The 19,526-nt window shown below is 47.6% G+C and overlaps 1 protein-coding gene across 1 annotated transcript in view; it reads right to left on the bottom strand.

The window, feature by feature from the left end:
* Window positions 1-15,214, bottom strand: part of LOC132395220 (tricarboxylate transport protein, mitochondrial-like) — a 32,564-nt gene extending 17,350 nt beyond the window's left edge. The window contains exons 1-3 of the mRNA XM_059971507.1: window positions 15,117-15,214; window positions 5,365-5,513; window positions 4,440-4,554 (exon numbers count right to left, since the gene is read on the bottom strand). Coding sequence (XP_059827490.1) covers window positions 4,440-4,554; window positions 5,365-5,513; window positions 15,117-15,214 — 362 coding nt within the window. The remainder of the gene's footprint in view (window positions 1-4,439; window positions 4,555-5,364; window positions 5,514-15,116) is intronic.
* Window positions 15,215-19,526: the final 4,312 nt, after the last annotated feature.

The raw sequence follows: 19,526 nt of genomic DNA, 5'->3' as shown, positions 1-19,526 counted from the left end.
GGCGGAACTCTGCAGATCAGGCAACGTCTATGGAGAGGAATACTACAAGACCACAAGACATAGGAGCAGAATTAGGCCATCTGGCTCATTGAGTCTGCTGTGCCATTCAATCATGGCTGATCCTTTTTTTTAATCTCCTCAATCCTAGTTACTGGTCTTCTCCCCGTAACCGGATAACCATATAACAATCACTGCACGGAAACAGGCCTTCTCGGCCCTCCTAGTCCGTGCCGAACTCTTAATCTCTCCTAGTCCCACCTACCCGCACTCAGCCCATAACCCTCCACTCCTTTCCTGTCCATATACCTATCCAATTTTACCTTAAATGACACAACTGAACTGGCCTCTACTACTTCTACAGGAAGCTCATTCCACACAGCTATCACTCTCTGAGTAAAGAAATACCCCGTCGTGTTTCCCTTAAACTTTTGCCCCCTAACTCTCAAATCATGTCCTCTCGTTTGAATCTCCCCTACTTTCAATGGAAACAGCCTATTCACGTCAACTCTATCTATCCCTCTCAAAATTTTAAATACCTCAATCAAATCCCCCCTCAACTTTCTACGCTCCAATGAATAGAGACCTAACTTGTCCAACCTTTCTCTGTAACTTAAGTGCTGAAACCCAGGTAACATCCTAGTAAATCGTCTCTGCACTCTCTCTAATTTATTGATATCTTTCCTATAATTCGGTGACCAGAACTGTACACAATATTCCAAATTTGGCCTTACCAATGCCTTGTACAATTTTAACATTACATCCCAACTTCTGTGCTCAGTGCTCTGATTTATAAAGGCCAGCGTTCCAAAAGTCTTCATCACCACCCTATCTACATGAGACTCCACCTTCAGGGAACTATGCACTGTTATTCCTAGATCTCTCTGTTCCACTGCATTCCTCAATGCCCTACCATTTACCCTGTATGTTCTATTTGGATTATTCCTGCCAAAATGTAGAACCTCACACTTCTCAGCATTAAACTCCATCTGCCAACGTTCAGCCCATTCTTCTAACCAGCATAAATCTCCCTGCAAGCTTTGAAAACCCACCTCATTATCCACAACACCTCCTACCTTAGTATCATCGGCATACTTACTAATCCAATTTACCACCCCATTATCCAGATGATTTATGTATATTACAAACAACATTGGGCCCAAAACAGATCCCTGAGGCACCCCGCTAGTCACCGGCCTCCATCCCAATAAACAATTATCCACCACTACTCTCTGGCATCTCCCATCTAGCCACTGTTGAATCCATTTTATTACTCCAGCATTAATACCTAACGACTGAACCTTCTTAACTAACCTTCCATGTGGAACTTTGTCAAAGGCCTTGCTGAAGTCCATATAGACTACATCCACTGCCTTACCCTCGTCAACATTCCTCGTAACTTCTTCAAAAAATTCAATAAGGTTTGTCAAACATGACCTTCCACGCACAAATCCATGCTGGCTACTCCTAATCAGATCCTGTCTATCCAGATAATTATAAATACTATCTCTAAGAATACTTTCCATTAATTTACCCACCACTGATGTCAAACTGATAGGTCTATAATTGCTAGGCTTACTTCTAGAACCCTTTTTAAACAATGGAACCACATGAGCAATACGCCAAACCTCCGGCACAATCCCCGTTTCTAATGACATCTGAAAGATCTCTGTCAGAGCTCCTGCTATCTCTACACAAACTTCCCTCAAGGTCCTGGAGAATATCTTGTCAGGACCCAGAGATTTAACCACTTTTAAATTTCTTAAAAGCGCCAGTACTTCCACCTCTTTAATTGTCATAGGTTCCATAACTTACTTACTTGTTTCCCACATCTTACACAATTCAATATCATTCTCCTCAGTGAATACCGAAGAGATGAAATCGTTCAAAATCTCTCCCATCTCCCTCGGCTCCACACATAGCTGACCACCCTGATTCTCTAAGGGACCAATTTTATCCCTCACTATCCTCTTGCTTTTAATATAACTGTAGAAACTTTTCGGATTTGCTTTCACCTTATTTGCCAAACTAACCTCGTATCTTCTTATCTTTCGTAACCTTTGATGCCATGTTCAATCGGGACGATGTTTCGGGCTGAGAACTTTCATTCAGACATCCAGACCCCTCTTCTCCACAGCCACCAGATTCCTGAAGCAGTCACCTCTTCCACACACCCCTCCTGACGGTGCTACCACACTCTCAGACTCTTAACTCTACCTCTCTCACTTATTCCAGCATTGTCACTTCAGTATTTCTTTGAATTACCTCAAAGTCAAAGTAAATTTATTATATATTCTCACCATATACTACCTTGTGATTCATTTTCTTGGGGCAATTTCAAGAAAATAAAGAAATGCAGTAGAATTTATTAAAATAAATAAGCCAAGACTGACAAACAATGTGCAAAAGACAAATTAAAAACTAACTACTACTGAGAACATGAGTTGTAGAGTCCTTGGAAGTGAGTCTGTCGGTTGTGGAACCAGTTCAGAGTTGAGGTGAGTGAAGTTATCCACTCTAGTTCAGGAGACTGAAGCGTGTAGGGTATTCACTGTTCCTGACCCTCATGGTGTGGGATCTAAGGCTCCTATACCTCCTGCCCGACGGTATTAGTGAGAAGAGAGCGTGGCCTGGGTGGTGGGGTCTTTGATGATGGATGCTGCTTCCCTGTGGCGGTGCTCCATGTGGAGAGGGCGTTCCCTGTGATGAACTGAGCAGTACCGGTTTTTATCTACAATCTTTGCACTGTTCTGCAGAGCTGTCCTCCTGTTCGCGTTTATTATTACAGTGTACACTATCTATTCTGTGCACTTCTTGTGAACAAGAAAGTTCACTGCATCCTGGTTATAGAACAACAAACTGATCTAAATCTAGCTTCCTCACCCTCAAGGACATCTTCAAAAGGAGGCTTCTCAAGAAGGTAGCATCCATCATTAAGGACACGCCCTCTCCTCACTGCTACCATCAGAGAGGAGTTACAGGCCCCAGAAGACTCAAAATCAGCATTTTAGGAACAGCTTCTTCCCCTCCACCATCAGATTTCTGAATGGTCCATGAACACCACCTCATTACTTTGCGCTCTTTTTGCACAACTTATTATTTTTTACATTTCTTTTTGTAACTTGTAGTCTTTTTTATATATTGCACTGTACTGTTGCCACAAAGCAACGAATTTCAGGATATATGTCAGTGATAGGAAACCTGATTCTGACAGTCTGGTTTGATCACTTTCGTTGACAGCACAATGCTGCCATCTGGTGACAAATGCTGAGCAGTACAATCACGCAACATCTCTAAATCTCCAGCATTTTGTTTATTGCTGATGTCCCAAAATGTCGACTGTATAGTTCCCCTCCATAGATGCTGACAAACATTTTATTATTTTTTATTATTTAAGTCTATTACCTAGTTACTCAACCGTTAAGTTGCAAGAGCTTCCCTGAGGTAACTCAATCCGCTTCTTTTAAGGAATCCTGAACACCGGGGAGCAAGCTACCTGTCCTTTTAAAGCGTTAACTTATGAGGACAGGTTGCAAAACCTGGTTTTTATCTTTTCAAAGGTTTTAAAAATGAAGGAGGGGTTTGACTGGATAGATTAAAGTAATTTTCACTGTTTGGGAAAAGCAAGATCAAGGAGTTCACTCCCAACACAACAGCCAGCTGTTCCCGGGAGTGTGTAACACACTGACTGTGTTAGATTGAAATGAGTTCACTCCCAACACAACAGCCCGCTGTTCTGGGGAGTGTGTAACACACTGACTGTGTTAGATTGAAATGAGTTCACTCCCAACACAACAGCCAGCTGTTCTGGGGAGTGTGTAACACACTGACTGTGTTAGATTGAAATGAGTTCACTCCCAACACAACAGCCAGCTGTTCTGGGGAGTGTGTAACACACTGACTGTGTCAGATTGAAATGAGTTCACTCCCAACACAACAGCCAGCTGTTCCTGGGAGTGTGTAACACACTGACTGTGTTAGATTGAAATGAGTTCAGAGATGCTGTATAAACAATCTTGAACATATGACTCTTAATAAGCAAGAGAGAGGAAATAAGTTTTTGGTGGGATGATGAAACTGCTGCTGTGTTCAGCATACATACAAACACACACCCACACATTCACAAAGTGTAAACACAGACACACGTGCACACGCTCGCGCAGATGCATGTAGGCATGTTCGCACAGAAGTGTGCACACACACAGTCACGTATGTTCTCACACACACTTCATGAAGTCTCCAACTAGAACTCAGTAAAAAATCACCTTGCAAAGACTCTGCTCTGAAAATCTCCGGTACCAAGCATGGTTCAAAACAGAACACACAAGCAACTTCTGTGAGCAATAATCTCCTCACGACCGGTTTTATCAACAATTGCTGCTGTCTGAGTTGCGGTTTTTCCATCTCTCACCTTTGCTAGCTGGATTAACTTTGGTGTTTACCTGACGGCAGATTTTGGGATGGAACCGTAGAGCAGGGAGCTGAGGCCTCGGTACAGTCCTCTGAACCCGTGATCCTGAACAGTCACACGCACACAGTCACCTGCCAAGGGAGCAGCTCATTAGTGGGGCTTCTGGCTCCCATTTACCAGTCTGTTCCTCCCTCCCTCAGGACGTCTGCCTCAATCGTCACCTGGTCCTTCCCCAGGCGGTTCATGTGGTCAGCTCCGCTCACCCTCCTATCTATCACCCCGTCACTGCACCGTAAACACCTTCAACCCCTGTTCATTATGCTGCTTACACTGCAAATACATTGACATAATTATTTATTCTTGATAATTGTTGACTGTTGGTTTTTTAGCATGTCGCATCCTGACCAACACACCACAGCAAATTCCTTATTTCATTTACTTAGAGAACACACTCACCTGGGCCGGCGAGCTGCACCACCAGCAACCCACCGACTCAACCCCAGCCTCATCGCGGGACAATTTACAATGACCAATTAACCTACTAACCGGTATGTCTTTGGACTGTGGGAGGAAACCAGAGCACCCGGTGAGAATGTACAGTACATACACACAGTGGTGGGAATTGAATTTGGGCAGTTGGCGCTGTGAGGCATTGTCCTACCGTGCCCACAGGTAACAGAGGGTTAACACGAGACTGGGGAGTGGGTGAGGGTGGAGGGCTGGAGGTGATCCCTAGTGTCGCCCTCACTCCTGCTCCCTCCTACCCCAAACAGACGGAGCCAGTTGTGCAGGGATTCCTCGAGGGACAACTGCTATTCAAACTCAAAGGAAACCCCTGTGATCTAATACCACACGACAGAAGCAGAATTTGACCACTCAGCCCATCGAGTCTGCTTCACCATTCCATCATATTGATACTTTGCTGTTACTAAAGTTGGTGTATGTGCCCCTCGCACCCTTGGATAACAGCTTATCACCTCTTGGTGACCTGCTGTGGAAAGGGAAGCCGTGCTCCTCAAAGACTTCTCTTGCCTGGGCTGTCTGCAATCTATCCTGGTCTGGATATTCTGCTGACCCTTGCCTTGCTGCAGCTTCCACACTGGCCCTGGAGAGGGTCACAAGAATCATTCCGGGAATGAAAGGGTTAAAACATGAACAGTGTTTGATGGATCCGGGCCTGTCTCATTCAAACCTATTGGATATTGAAAGGTCCAGATAGAGGCAAGGAGAGGATACTTCCAATAGTCAGAGAGTCTAGGACTAGAGGACAGAGTCTCAGAATAGAAGGATGTCCCTTTAGAACAGAGATAAGGAAGAATTTCATTAGCCAGTGAGTGATGAATCTGTGGAATTCACTGCCATAGACAGCTGTGGAGGCCAAGTCTATTTAAAGTAGAGATTGATACATTCCTGATTACTGAGGGTGTTAGAGGTTAAGGGAAAAGTCTGAGTGGGGTTATCTGTGTAAGTGCATATGTCAAATAAAGTTGATCCTACACAGTTACAAGTGGCTCACTCTCCATTCCAGCCAGAAGATTTCCCATTCACACTACAGCCTGGAGCAGAAAATAAGCAGGGGGGACGCCCAGGGCTGGGACTCTTAACCATGGCACATTTTTAAAAGATCTGTCACCTGTACAACAAAACATACCGTGAAATATGTAATTTATGTCAAATCAAATCAGCGAGAAATGTGCTGGGCAGTCTGCAAGTGTTGCCACACTTCCAGCACCAACAGAACATCCCACAACTTACCAAACCCAAGCTGTACGTCTTTAAAATATGGGAGGAAAGTGGAGTACCTGGAGGAAGTGGATACAATCACAGGGAGAACGTATGGACAGTGGCAGGAATCGAACCCCGACTGCTCCACTACCATCCTACCTGAATGTGGGAATGGCTTGCAGCTCACGCTTTGGAATGGACACGAGGTGGTGTGGAACCACGGATGAACCCTCCTGTAAGCCAGAGACACAGAGCGAGCCCGATGAGGGTCAGAGCCACTCAGGAATGGAGAGCAGAGGCATCTCATTCAGACTGGTAGCTGACCCTCGCCGTGTGCAGTAACAGCCCTTACCCCAGTGGTCCTTACCGATGCCCTTGTAACGAGGAGGGTTTGCCCGTTCATCGAGCTGTAACTGTGTTTTTACATATTCTGTTGGGAATGTGATACAAATTTCAATTCCACCAGCAAGTCCACCTACACAGACAGAGGATTTACTGATGTTAGAAATTAGAACTCACCCAACCCCTCCTCTCACACCCTCTCCCCTCCTTTTCTGTCACATCCTCCGCTTCTCTCATACACCTTTCAGTCCACCTCCCTTTCCACTCTGCCCCACCCTCACACTCATTCCCCTCCTGTCACTCTCCCTCCCAAACTGTCCTACCCTCACATTCCTCTTCCTCAAACTCCTCCCAAACTCTGCCCTACCCTCACATCCTCCCCTCCTCTCACCTCCTATCTCAAACCCAATATACCCTCAACCTTCCCCCTCCCAAACCCTGTCCTACCCGAACACCGCTCCCCTCCTCTCAAGTCCTCTCCCCACACTTTCTCCTTTTCCCAGATGACCTACACCTCAGTTTCAGTGAGGTGGCCTGAAGCTGGTGGATACCAACTTCCAAAGAGACCCTGGTGTGTGATTGTACACAGGTCACTGAAGGCCAAGCTGCAGGTATAGCAAACCTCTGCAAGGGCAGATAGTGTGCTAGCCCTTAGGGGGGTTGCTTACAGGGGTATGGAATTATTACTATAATTGTGAAGGGCCTTCGTAAGACTGCTCCTGGATATTGTGTAAAGATTTGGTCTCTGTCCAAGAGATCTGCCACAAAGAAAGCACTTCCCTGGTTTTAGTTTGGCGGGTTTGTGGCAAGATTCAGTATTTTATTTATTCAAATGTAACACTTACCCACAGGCTGGTATATGTCTAGGGGAAAAAAGGGATCCAGCCACTCTCCAACCCACCTCCCGTACACGCAGGTGCTGTGAGAATCGAGTTTACGCCTCGAGCCCGCCAACAGTATCAAATCCACAACAAATACCGTTATGAAATACACTTTAAAGAGTTTACTAAAATTAAAAAGAGTAGTAAGCAATACAATATATATACACAAGGAAAAAAAACAAAAGGCGCCACTTATCAAAGTTCAGTCTGTTTAGTGCACTCGTTGGAGCTCAATCAACGAACCAATCGACCCATCCGGCCGTCGCACCTGGGACCACCCCGGTGGTCTTACGAGCAGTCCAGCACACGTCCACCTTCTTCCATGTCTTCCTCGGCCTCCCCCAAAAAACCCGCGAAAACCCCTCCCCCAAGTTCCCAGCATCACAAGACACAATGACATTCCCCATTGATTAACAAATGAATACAATTACCATATCAGCCATTCTAAAGTGAAACAACGGCTAGAGAAACACTTATCCGACAAAGAAACATTCCTACTTGTAACAAACCAAAGAGGCCATTTTGAGTAACATACCCAGGACATTGTACATTCTCTCCCCACCAGCAAATGTCATGCCCTCATGACATTACTAGAGGTCCCCAAAGCTTCTTGCAACACACAAAACCCAACCCAGGTGCAGAAGGCAATGACATAACTACCCAGAGCAGTAGAAATCACACTCGGTTCTCCCGGTACCACATATGTCAACCGCTCCGGGGGGCGCCTAATCCTCTGAGATCTCCATACCCCTTCTGCCCCACTGGGCTCCCTCGTCACCTGCGAACCCACTGTCTCGGACACCCCAGGTCTACCTGACAGACCCGCACCCCCTTCCTCACAGGGGTCCTCCCTCACCCGAGATCTCTCCGGCTCACGCTCAGATTCCACCCTCTCTCCCACCAATGTAGGCTGCCTCTCCATCTGACCCTCAAGACCTTCCCTCCTCTCACCCAATTCAGTATGGGAAGGGCCAGGAGCCTCCTCTCCTGGTACTGGAGCACTAGCGAATGGGAACAGGACCCACTCATCTGAGTCGTCCTCCTCTGAATCGGTAGCCATTCCCGAGTGAGGGACCCGTCCCCGCTCTTCAGCAGCGGGCTCTTCCCGTTCTCCGCTCCCTCGCAGAATCCTTGTACTGGGCGTAACCTCCCACTCGGGCTCCTTATCCACCTGCACCGCTTGACCCAGTGGCAGCAGGTGATTCCTATGGAGTACCTTGATAGGCCCTTTTCCATCCTCGGGTTTCACCCGGTAAACTGGCAGGTTCGGCATCTGGCTCTCTATTACATAGGGGCTGGCCGCCCATCGATCTGCCAACTTGTGCTTACCAGGGAGTCCCAAATTCCGTAAAAGGACCCGGTCGCCCGGTAATAATTGTACAAACTTCACCTTTCGATCATACCGCATCTTATTCCGCCGATTTTGTTTGGTAGCCGCCGCCTCGGCCAACTCGTACGCCCGCTGTAACTCCCTCTTCATGTCGGACACGTACTTTAGATGGGACTTCCCGGGAAATTCACCCACTCCACCTCCAAAACACACGTCAATGGGCAACCTCGCTTCCCGCCCAAACATCAGATAATAGGGTGAATACCCTGTAGCCTCATTGCGAGTACAATTGTAACAGTGAACCAATTGTCCAATATGACGACTCCACCTGCTTTTCTGCCCAATCTCCAGCGTCCCAAGCATATCCAACAGGGTCCTGTTGAATCTCTCTGGCTGAGGATCTCCCTGTGGGTGGTAAGGGGTAGTCCTGGATTTCTCAACCCCAAGCATAGTCAGTAATTCCTGGATAAGGCGGCTCTCAAAGTCCCGCCCCTGATCACTATGGATTCGCCTGGGAAGGCCGTAATGCACAAAGTACTTCTCCCATAGCACCTTCGCCACTGTCGTCGCCTTCTGATCCTTGGTGGGAAATGCCTGAGCATAGCGAGTGTAATGATCGGTGATGACTAATACATTCGCGGTGTTGCTGGTGTCAGGCTCAATCGACAGGAAATCCATACATACCAGGTCCAGAGGTCCCGCACTCTGCAAGTGCGACAGTGGAGCCGCCAACGCTGGCAGGGTCTTCCTCTGGATGCAACGACGGCATCCCCTACAGTATTCTTCGACGTCCCCCCTCATCCGGGGCCAGTAGAACCGGTCTTTGAGTAATCCATATGTCTTTTCCACCCCCAAATGTCCAGAATCATCATGTAAGGCCTGGAGTACAGTCTGGTGATACTCCTCTGGCAGGACCAGTTGCCAACAGCGGGGTTGGTCCGGAGGCGCCGTTACCCGGTACAAGATTTTGTTCTTTAACTTCAACCGAGACCACTCCTTCAACAACAGAGGCACGTATGGGTGTTTCGCCTTCTCAGCCAACGCCCCATCCCCCTTCTCGACCGCTCTCCACACTGTGCCAATGCCCGGGTCATTTTGCTGAGCAGTTGCCACTTCCCCCGGACTCAGTTCCGGCAACTGTTTAGTCCCCAGAGCGGTCAGGTCACAGTAAACTAGGGGTATGGCGTCGTCAAAAACCCCCAAATGGTCCACGGCTCGTTCCAGCCTCCCTCTTCCCTCGGCCTTCACGGTGATAACAAACTGACACATCGCCTTCACTCCAGGGGCAGGGACACTCTCCCACTCCTCGTCCTTCTCCTCCTCCCCCGGCTCCCGACGAGACAATGCATCCGCATCGATATTCTTGCTTCCGGGGCGGTACCTCAGGCTGAAATCATATACCGACAATGCCGCCAGCCACCGATGTCCTGTGGCATCCAGCTTCGCCGAAGTCAAAATATAAGTGAGAGGATTGTTATCCGTTCTCACCTCAAACTTGGCTCCGTACAGGTAATCGCCCAGCTTGTCCACCACCGCCCACTTCAGCGCCAGGAACTCCAACTTGTGAGTGGGATAGTTTCTCTCCGATGGCGACAAGCTTCGGCTGACAAAGGCTATCGGCCTCAATGCTTTGCCATGCTCCTGGTACAGAACAGCCCCGAGACCCTCTCGGCTGGCATCCGTGTGCAGCACATATGGCTTCTGGGGATCGGCAAAAGCCAACACCGGGGCCTGGGTCAGTGCCCTTTTCAAAGATCGGAACGCCTCTTCACATCGATCATCCCATCTTGAGCCAAAAGGTTCCGCCGGGTTCCAGTATCCTCCAGCATCCTGCCTCTGGTTCCCCGTCCTCTTCTTCCCCACCGGGGGATAGCCACACAACAGCTGAGTTAACGGATGACACACTTTTGCGTATCCTTTCACAAATCGCCGGTAATACCCACAGAACCCCAAAAATGAGCGCAGAGCACCCACTTTCTGGGGTCTCGGCCAGGTGGTCACAGCCTCTATCTTGGTTGGATCAGTAGCCACTCCCTCTCGCGAAATGATATGGCCAATGTAGTTAACCGACGACTTGCAGAACTGGCATTTGTCCAGGGAAAGCTTCAACCCTTCTTCATTAAGCCGGCCCAACACCTTCAACAGTCTCTCCTCATGTTCCTCCAAAGTCGATCCAAACACTATCAAATCGTCCAGGTACACCAGCACCTCCAACAGATTCATATCCCCCACAGTTCTCTCCATGAGCCTCTGGAAGGTGGCTGGGGCTCCGGATATGCCTTGGGGCATTCGTTCGAACTGAAAGAACCCCAGTGGGCAGATAAAAGCGGTCTTCTCTTTATCGGCCGCACTCATCGGGATCTGGTAATACCCACTTCTTAAATCCAGCACACTGAACCACTTTGCACCGCTCAGGCAGGCCAACGCATCCTCGACTCTTGGGACAGTATATTGATCAGGGACAGTTCGCCGATTCAACGTCCTGTAGTCAACACACATGCGCACTCGCCCATTCTTCTTCCGTGCCACCACTATTGGGGACGCATAAGGACTTCGAGACTCAGCTATGATTCCGGCCTCCTTCAACTTGCACAAGTGCTGTCGCACGTCCTCAACATCTGCCGGAGCCAGCCGCCGGGATCTCTCTCGGAACGGGGTGTCCTCCGTCACCCGGATGGTGTGGCGAGTGCTTTTGGAGCAGCCAACATCAAACTCGCCCCGAGAAAAAACAGCTTCCATCTTCAGCATCTTCTCCACTAGCCTGCGTTTCCACTCCGGCGACACTGGGGAATCCCCGAAGTTAAAGGCTTCAGCGGTCAGCTCCCTTCGATGCTCCGATCCCTCCCCGTTAGGGGTCCGCACTGGTGCGCTGGACATTACCGTCACCGGGAACAGATGTGCCAGCGGCATTCCCCTCTTAAAGGTGATTTCTCTTGCCGTGGTGTTCCTGACACTTATAGCTATACGCCTCGCATGTACCACCCCTGGTCTCTGCACTTCGGGCCTCACCAGCGCCCCCGCCGGAAATCGTGTCTCCCCTTCAAGATCGTCTGGGGCATCTACTAACAGGGCTTCTCCTGTCGGCACTCCTGGGAATCTGGGGGTCCCCATCACTAGTGCTACCTCCCCTGGTTGGATCACCTTGGGCCTCGCCTGCGTACACCACACCGTCCCTCGTTTACACTCCGGGTCCAGCCCTTGGGAGGCAACCCCTTCTTCGAACACTGCTCGAAACACTGGATGCACCGAGAGGGTCTCCAGAAAGTCTTCCCCCCCTTTCTCCTTACAAGCTCCCAGGAGCCGTCGCACAACTGGGGAGTTAGTCCCCACCAGGAGGGCAGCACCACCGGTTTCCACCGGGTCAGGACACACCAACACCAACGTCTCAATAGCTTCCGACACTCCCACATCGCCCTCCGAGAACTCCAATCTCACCGATAGGTACCCATCGTACGGGTAGTCACCCTCGCTCACACCCCAAATCTGCAGGGCGTCAAATGGTGTTACGGGCAAATGCTTTAGATGTTGATTGTAGAAAGACCGGTACAATAAGGTCACCTGCGATCCAGTATCAAGAACGGCTTTTGCGTAAACTCCCTCTATCCGTAGACCCACACTGGCACGGGGTCCTACCAGCCCATCCGGAACAGAGGCGTGGGCACCCGGTGGTCTTCCGGCTGATCTCTGGGAACGTGTTCCTCCAGAGGCTCCAGTCCATTCCCTCACTGAGCCTCTCCTAAGTTTCCCCGACACCTCTCCCTTCTTAGTCGCAGGGGGGCTTGTCCTCCGCGGGACTCCTTGTCTCTCACAATCCCACCTAAAGTGACCCTCCTCTCCACAGCTATAGCACACCCTTGGCCTTCCACAGTCCCGCCTGAAATGCCCCTCTTTCCCACAGTTAACGCACACACTGCCGGCTGCCCCTCCTCTCCCAGGACGGCTCCTGCTCCCAATCCACTGCACTGATCGCCCCTGAGAGTAGGTACCTCCCCTGTCCCTCCCCTCCAAAGGGGGTTCCCTACTCCCCAGGGGTTTGTCATTCCTCCACTCAGCCACCACTTCCTGTATCGCTGAGGATCGCTCCCGTAGGCCCGTGCCCCTTTTCCGCCCCAATGCTCTCTCTTCCTCTCGCACCTCTCTAATCAGTTGCCCGAAGGATGGAGGGGGACCTTTCCTATAAGCCTGCCGGATAGTCCACGCCACCTTGTCCTCCTCCAGAGAGCCACTGAATATCTGACTCATCCTCACGCTAGCCACGTCAGTCGCCTTCACTACCCCTCGGCGCCGCAGCCCCGAGAGCATCCCCTCCATCCTAAATATGTACTCGGAGAGCTTTTCCCCTCTCCATTGCTCCAGGCGTTGAAACTCTGCTAAAAGCAGCCAGGGTTCCCCTGACAACCCAAACGCTCCCTCCAAAACTTGTAGGCAGTCCTCCACTGAGGCCCCAGGCTTCTCAGCTTTCAACTCCCGGATGGTTGTGGCTGCTAAACCCCTCAAACTTCCCACCAATCGCTGCCTCTTCTCCTCCTCTGAGCCTGGCCACTCCTCTAACATCAAAGACGTATGCTCGATCCAGGTCTCATAGTCCACCTCCCCATCCGGAGTAGGCTTGGCTCCGGAGAACACCCCCAGCTTCAGCCGTGGCCTCTCGGCCACCCCCACCAGGGAGTTAAGTGCAGCTGCCAGCTCCGAGACTTCCACCCTACCTGGGGAGCGGGGCTTAGTCACGACTCCCTCCTCCCACCTCCCTTTACTAGTGCCGGGCACCTCTCTGGGGTCCACCTCTAGCTCTAACTCTTCCCCCGATGTCTCCTCAGCCTCATCCTGGTAGGAGTGGAGCCCCCACGGGCCCGCCTCCCCCGGTACACTGACCGTCGCCGGCAGTTCCACCGTCCTGACTTCAGCACTCGTACGAACCAACACCCAGCTAGACTCTACCTCTTTACCACACCGTCTAGCTACCAATTCTACCTGCCCAATACCCTTCACCGAACTTAAACCCCTCACTATCGCGTCTCCCGAAACTCGAACATCCACTCCGCTCACTACGCATGCGTACTGTACCGGTACATCTTCAAACTGGCACCAACAAACAAACTTATCTCTGTCCATCTTCCTCTGCTGCCTGCGCGACTCCACAGCCCCTGACAATCCAATCCGGGACGAGCACCCCACAAATGTAACACTTACCCACAGGCTGGTATATGTCTAGGGGAAAAAAGGGATCCAGCCACTCTCCAACCCACCTCCCGTACACGCAGGTGCTGTGAGAATCGAGTTTACGCCTCGAGCCCGCCAACAGTATCAAATCCACAACAAATACCGTTATGAAATACACTTTAAAGAGTTTACTAAAATTAAAAAGAGTAGTAAGCAATACAATATATATACACAAGGAAAAAAAACAAAAGGCGCCACTTATCAAAGTTCAGTCTGTTTAGTGCACTCGTTGGAGCTCAATCAACGAACCAATCGACCCATCCGGCCGTCGCACCTGGGACCACCCCGGTGGTCTTACGAGCAGTCCAGCACACGTCCACCTTCTTCCATGTCTTCCTCGGCCTCCCCCAAAAAACCCGCGAAAACCCCTCCCCCAAGTTCCCAGCATCACAAGACACAATGACATTCCCCATTGATTAACAAATGAATACAATTACCATATCAGCCATTCTAAAGTGAAACAACGGCTAGAGAAACACTTATCCGACAAAGAAACATTCCTACTTGTAACAAACCAAAGAGGCCATTTTGAGTAACATACCCAGGACATTGTACATAAAGATGCAGTGTGAAACAGACCCTTCCAGACAACCCACCAATTCAACCCGAGCCCAGTGATTCCCAACGGGGGAGGTAAAGTGTCCTCAGGGGGTGCTTTGGGAAATAGAAGTCATCAGGGCTCTTCAAGATTCCGGGGGGGGGGGCACCCTAACTTGAGGCACAAGACCTGACCGACCGTCAGTAGAGCAGGCACTTCCAAGTAAAGGATGAGGCACTGGAACACAAGAAGAATCATAGTTCTGCAGGCAGTGAGCACTCGTCATCACAACACATCAGAAACTTGGCAATCTCATCCAACCTTAACGAACAGACATTATTGGGGATACATAAATTAGCAACTGGGGTGCCCATGAGTTCCCCTTGACTTCTGGCATAGAACAAGTTCATGCAATTTAACAGTTGGGAAGTCAAGTACACCCTCTCGGTTTTCTCTATAGATCTACAGTTAAACAGGCTGCACAATGATACAGCACTGGCCAGAACCAAATGGAGAAGTAAAGCCAGTCGGTGAATCTGCCAACCACAAGGATTCCTCTTGAACGGTTAAGAACCATCTTTGGGGATTATGAGACTTTACGCAATTGGTCAATTGCCCTAACTGGAATAGTATGAAGGTAGCTTGCTGAACACCAGCTCGACCCTGACTAACATTGAGATTCCAATCTGAATCCTTGACGTAATTTTTGCTGTATGATTGTCTTCATCTTCACCTTGCCGTTCCTTTGCGCGGCACAACCATCGTTCCATCCGTCGTCAACATACGATGGACACTCCCAGTTGATGTTACTTTTTATTTTCATTTAGCCCCATTAATGCTGGATAAATACATACGGCACAATTTCTGCATGTCTGAAGGCAGTGAAGCCCTGAATTCTAATCCTGTTAAAAAACAGAAAGTGTGTCAATACGATGTTACATACTTGGAGAATGGTTTTATTCCATTCACGTCAGATCAGCGACGACCCGTGTCTTATTTGTAACACTAATGAAGACTGCAGGAACACTTCCATAAAAGACACCCTGAAAAGGCTATTTATGGTATTACTCAGTCCCTGAAGATGAAAGAATCATTAGAAAAGTGTTGCACACTTGAGTCATTTGCTAAGAAAGCTAAAAATGACCTTGATAGTGGTCTCATTGCTTCTTACATTTCCAAAATGATAGCAAAATGTGGAAAATCTCAGACAACTGGTGAAAGATTAATAATGCCTGCTGTATTAGAAGTGCTCGCCACTGTTCTGAAAATGGACAACAGTATTTTAATCAATTCTTCTAAGTAATAACTCTGTAGCTCATTGCATTGATGAAATGAGTGAAGACATTGAGTATCAACTATGTACATAGCTACAAAAAACAGAATTTGGGATACAACTGGATGAGTCAATTGTGTGAGACAACAAGGCATTGCTAATGGCACATGTACAGTTTATCAAAAATGGAAAAGTTTATGAAAAGATTCTCTTTTGTAAAACATTAAAAACCAATATCCATAGAGAATTAATCTACAACAAACTAAAAATGTACATTGAGGATTAAAGTATTCAGATTAGGAACATGATTTCTTGTGCATAGATGGAGCACTGTCAGGTCACCATACTGGTTCAGTGGCACATATGAAAAAAGAAATTCCAAGTCTGTTTGTAATTCATTGTCAACATCTCACAGTCAAAAACCTCAGCCAGCGACTTTTTTCAAGAATGACTCTTGTAATATCTGTCATCAACAAACTTAAAGCTTATCCATTAAATAGCAGAATATTTCACCAGTTATGCAAGGATAATGATGAAGACTTTGAATGCTTGCTTCTTCACACTGAAATGCATTGGCTGTCAAAAGTCTGCTGTTTAAAACATTTCTTTGATTTTTTTTGACACTGTGGTTGAATTTTTGCTTCAGATTGACAAGAGCTTGGTAAACAAGATTGAACTTCTACATGGAGATGTGGCATACTTAGCCGATCTGTATGACAAAATGAACATTCTAAATATGAAACAGCAGGGTGAGAATTTCAATTTAATCCACACAAAACGTGCAGTGTCCACTTTTATCGATAAATTGGAAATACAGAAGCAAAACATGCGGAGAAGAAAGTTCTCACAGTTCCCTGCATGTGACGGTGATTTGCAAGAGCATTGCTTTCACCTGCAGTCACTGAAGAAGGATTTTCAGAATCAATTCAAGGATTTAAATGATCTGGAAATTCAAGACTGGGTAATTAACCCATTTCTTTGCAAGGTGGAAGAACAGGAAGAGATTTTGCAAGAAATTCTGAATGGTGAAGAAGCAAAAATGCTTTTCAAAAATGTCAGCTTTTCTGGTATGTGGCTACACTGTCATACAGTTTCCTGGTCTTTGGAGAAGAGTCAAACTGCTCTTCATTGCATTTCCATCCTCCAACCTTGTTGAAAGAGGCTTCAGTGCAGTGAACCACATACTCACTAAAACAGAAGCTGCTTGGACACCGTTACACGTGGGGACTTAAGGCTTTCATTGTCACAACTTGAACCAGATATTTCAACTCTTGTTAGAAAACCATCAAGCTCAAGGATCACATTGATATCGAAGCTGCTGTACCGTGCACAGGTACTGTGTAAGCTAGGTTTAAAGACAAATAAACATTTAAAGCAGAATAATTTTTTCATGTTAGCACATGGTAGACAAATTTTTACACTATGGGAGTGCCAAAAAAAAAGTATATTGTGCCTAAGAGGGGCATTGGCAAATTTTAAGGTGCTTTGGGGGTATTTGCAAGGATGAAAGTGCTTTAGGAGGCATTGGGCTAAAAAACATTGGGAAACACTGCCCTTGCCTAATCACAGGACAGTTTACATTGACCAATTAACCTACTGACTGGTACACCTTTAAACCGGGGCTCTCTTACGGATCGCATCAGAACTGAACTCCAAACTCCCAAGCTGGAAGTGGCACACCAGCCACTATGTACCTCTCTTGAGATTAGAAGGATGAAAGGTGATCTTACTGAAACTGACAAACTGCTTAAAGAAATTGACAGGCTGGAGTCTAGGAACAAGGGACAGAGTTTCAGAATTGGGAGTGAAACTTTAAAACAGATCTTTGGAGTTCTCTGACTAGGATGTCTGTGGCAGCTCAGTTATTGAGTTAATTCACAACAGACAGCAATAGATCTGGGCACTGAGAGACAGCTCAGTAGAATGGTGCAGAGCAGAAGAGCTGTGATCTTGCTAAGTGGTTGCACAGGTCTGATGGGTCAAATGGCCCGATCCTTCACTGGATAAGTGAAAGGTTTTCATTTTGGCACTGTAAATGGGGGTAAATTTACGCAGGAGGACAAAATGCTGGAGTAACTCAGCAGATCAGGCAGTATCTATGGAAAAGAATAAAGTTGGTATAACCATATATAACAATTACAGCATGGAAACAGGCCATTTTGGCCCTTCTAGTCCATGCCAAATGCTTACTCTCACCTAGTCCCATTGACCCGCATTCAGCCCATAACCCTCCATTCCTTTCCTGTCCATATACCTATCCAATTTTGCTTTAAATGACAATACCGAACCTGCCTCTACCACGTCTACTGGAAGCTCATTCCACACACCTACCACTCTCCTGGGTAAAGAAATTCCCCCGTGTTACCTTAAACTTTTGCCCCCTAACTCTCAACATGTCCTCCTGTTTGAATCTCCCCTACTCCCAATGGAAAAAGCCTATACACATCAACTCTATCTATCCCCCTCATAATTTTAAATACCTTTATCAAGTCCCCCCTCAACCTTCTACGCTCCAAAGAATAAAGACCTAACTTGTTCAATCTTTCCCTGTAACTTAGGTGCTGAAACCCAGGTAACATTCTAGTAAATCTTCTCTGTACTCTCTCTATTTTGTTGACATCTTTCCTATAATTTGGTGACCAGAACTGTACACAATACTCCAAATTCAACCTTACCAATGCCTTATACAATTTCAACATTACATCCCAACTCCTATACTCATTGCTCTGATTTATGAAGGCCAGCATACCAAAAGCTTTCTTCACCACCCTATCCACATGAGATTCCACCTTCAGGGAACTATGCACCATTATTCCTAGATCACTCTGTTCTACTGCATTCTTGAATGCCCTACCATTTACCATTTTTGGGCCAAGACCCTTCATCCGGACCTGGAGTACATTGTTCTTTCTAAGTGGCATTCCAGATAGACAGGGTGAGTGGAGGCGGCCTTCCTCATTCAGGGCTTGGAATATAGAAATTGTACTGTTATATGGCAGATGTACGTGATATTGGAAGGTAAAATTTGGAATATCCTGCTCCGATTTGGTCACTTTGCTATAAGTTAGATGCCAGTTAGCTGGAAGGAGTGCATAGATTTACAAGAGGTTGTCAGGACTTGAAGGAGTGAGTCACAGAGGGAGATTTAACCAAATTGAGGCCTTTTTAATTGGAAACTAAGGAGAGGTGTGATCTTATCAGAGATGCAGAAAACCATGAGGGTTATAGACAGAATGAATGTACAGTCTTTTTCCCAGGATTGAAGAATTGTGCTCCAGAAGAGAGAAATTTCATTGTCTTGTGTCTAAGACAAGAGGTGAGAGATTTAATAGGAACCTGACTGGCAACTCTTTCACCCAGATCTAGATTAGAAAGAAGTGGTTGAGGCAAGTACATTTAACATTTAAAAGACACTCAGAGAAGTACAGAGATACGAAAGGTTTAGATCAGGGGTGTATGCCATGGTTCCTTACTGAGGGATCAGTGAACCCCTGGTTTAGATGGATATGAGTCAAATAGGGAACCTATGGAACAGTTGGGCCGAATGGCCTGTTTCCGTACTGTATGATCTCCGAGTTCATGTGTTCCCCTTCCTTCCCTAAATTTCTTATGTCCTCCCCCCGCTCCTCCTACCCTACCCCTCCAAATCCTCCATCCCACCTCCTCCTCATTCTCCCTCTAATCATTTCCCATTTTTTTTCTTCCACAACCCTTCCCTCCTCTTTCCACTCCCCTCATATTCCTCCTCAAACCTCCTCCCCGCCCCCGTCTCCACCCTCCGGGCCTCGCACCTGCCAGAATGGCTTTGG

This window comes from Hypanus sabinus, chromosome 6 (assembly GCF_030144855.1).
Source record: "Hypanus sabinus isolate sHypSab1 chromosome 6, sHypSab1.hap1, whole genome shotgun sequence".
Classification (NCBI taxonomy): Eukaryota; Metazoa; Chordata; class Chondrichthyes; order Myliobatiformes; family Dasyatidae; genus Hypanus; species Hypanus sabinus.
This window is presented reverse-complemented; position numbering and strand designations above follow the sequence as displayed.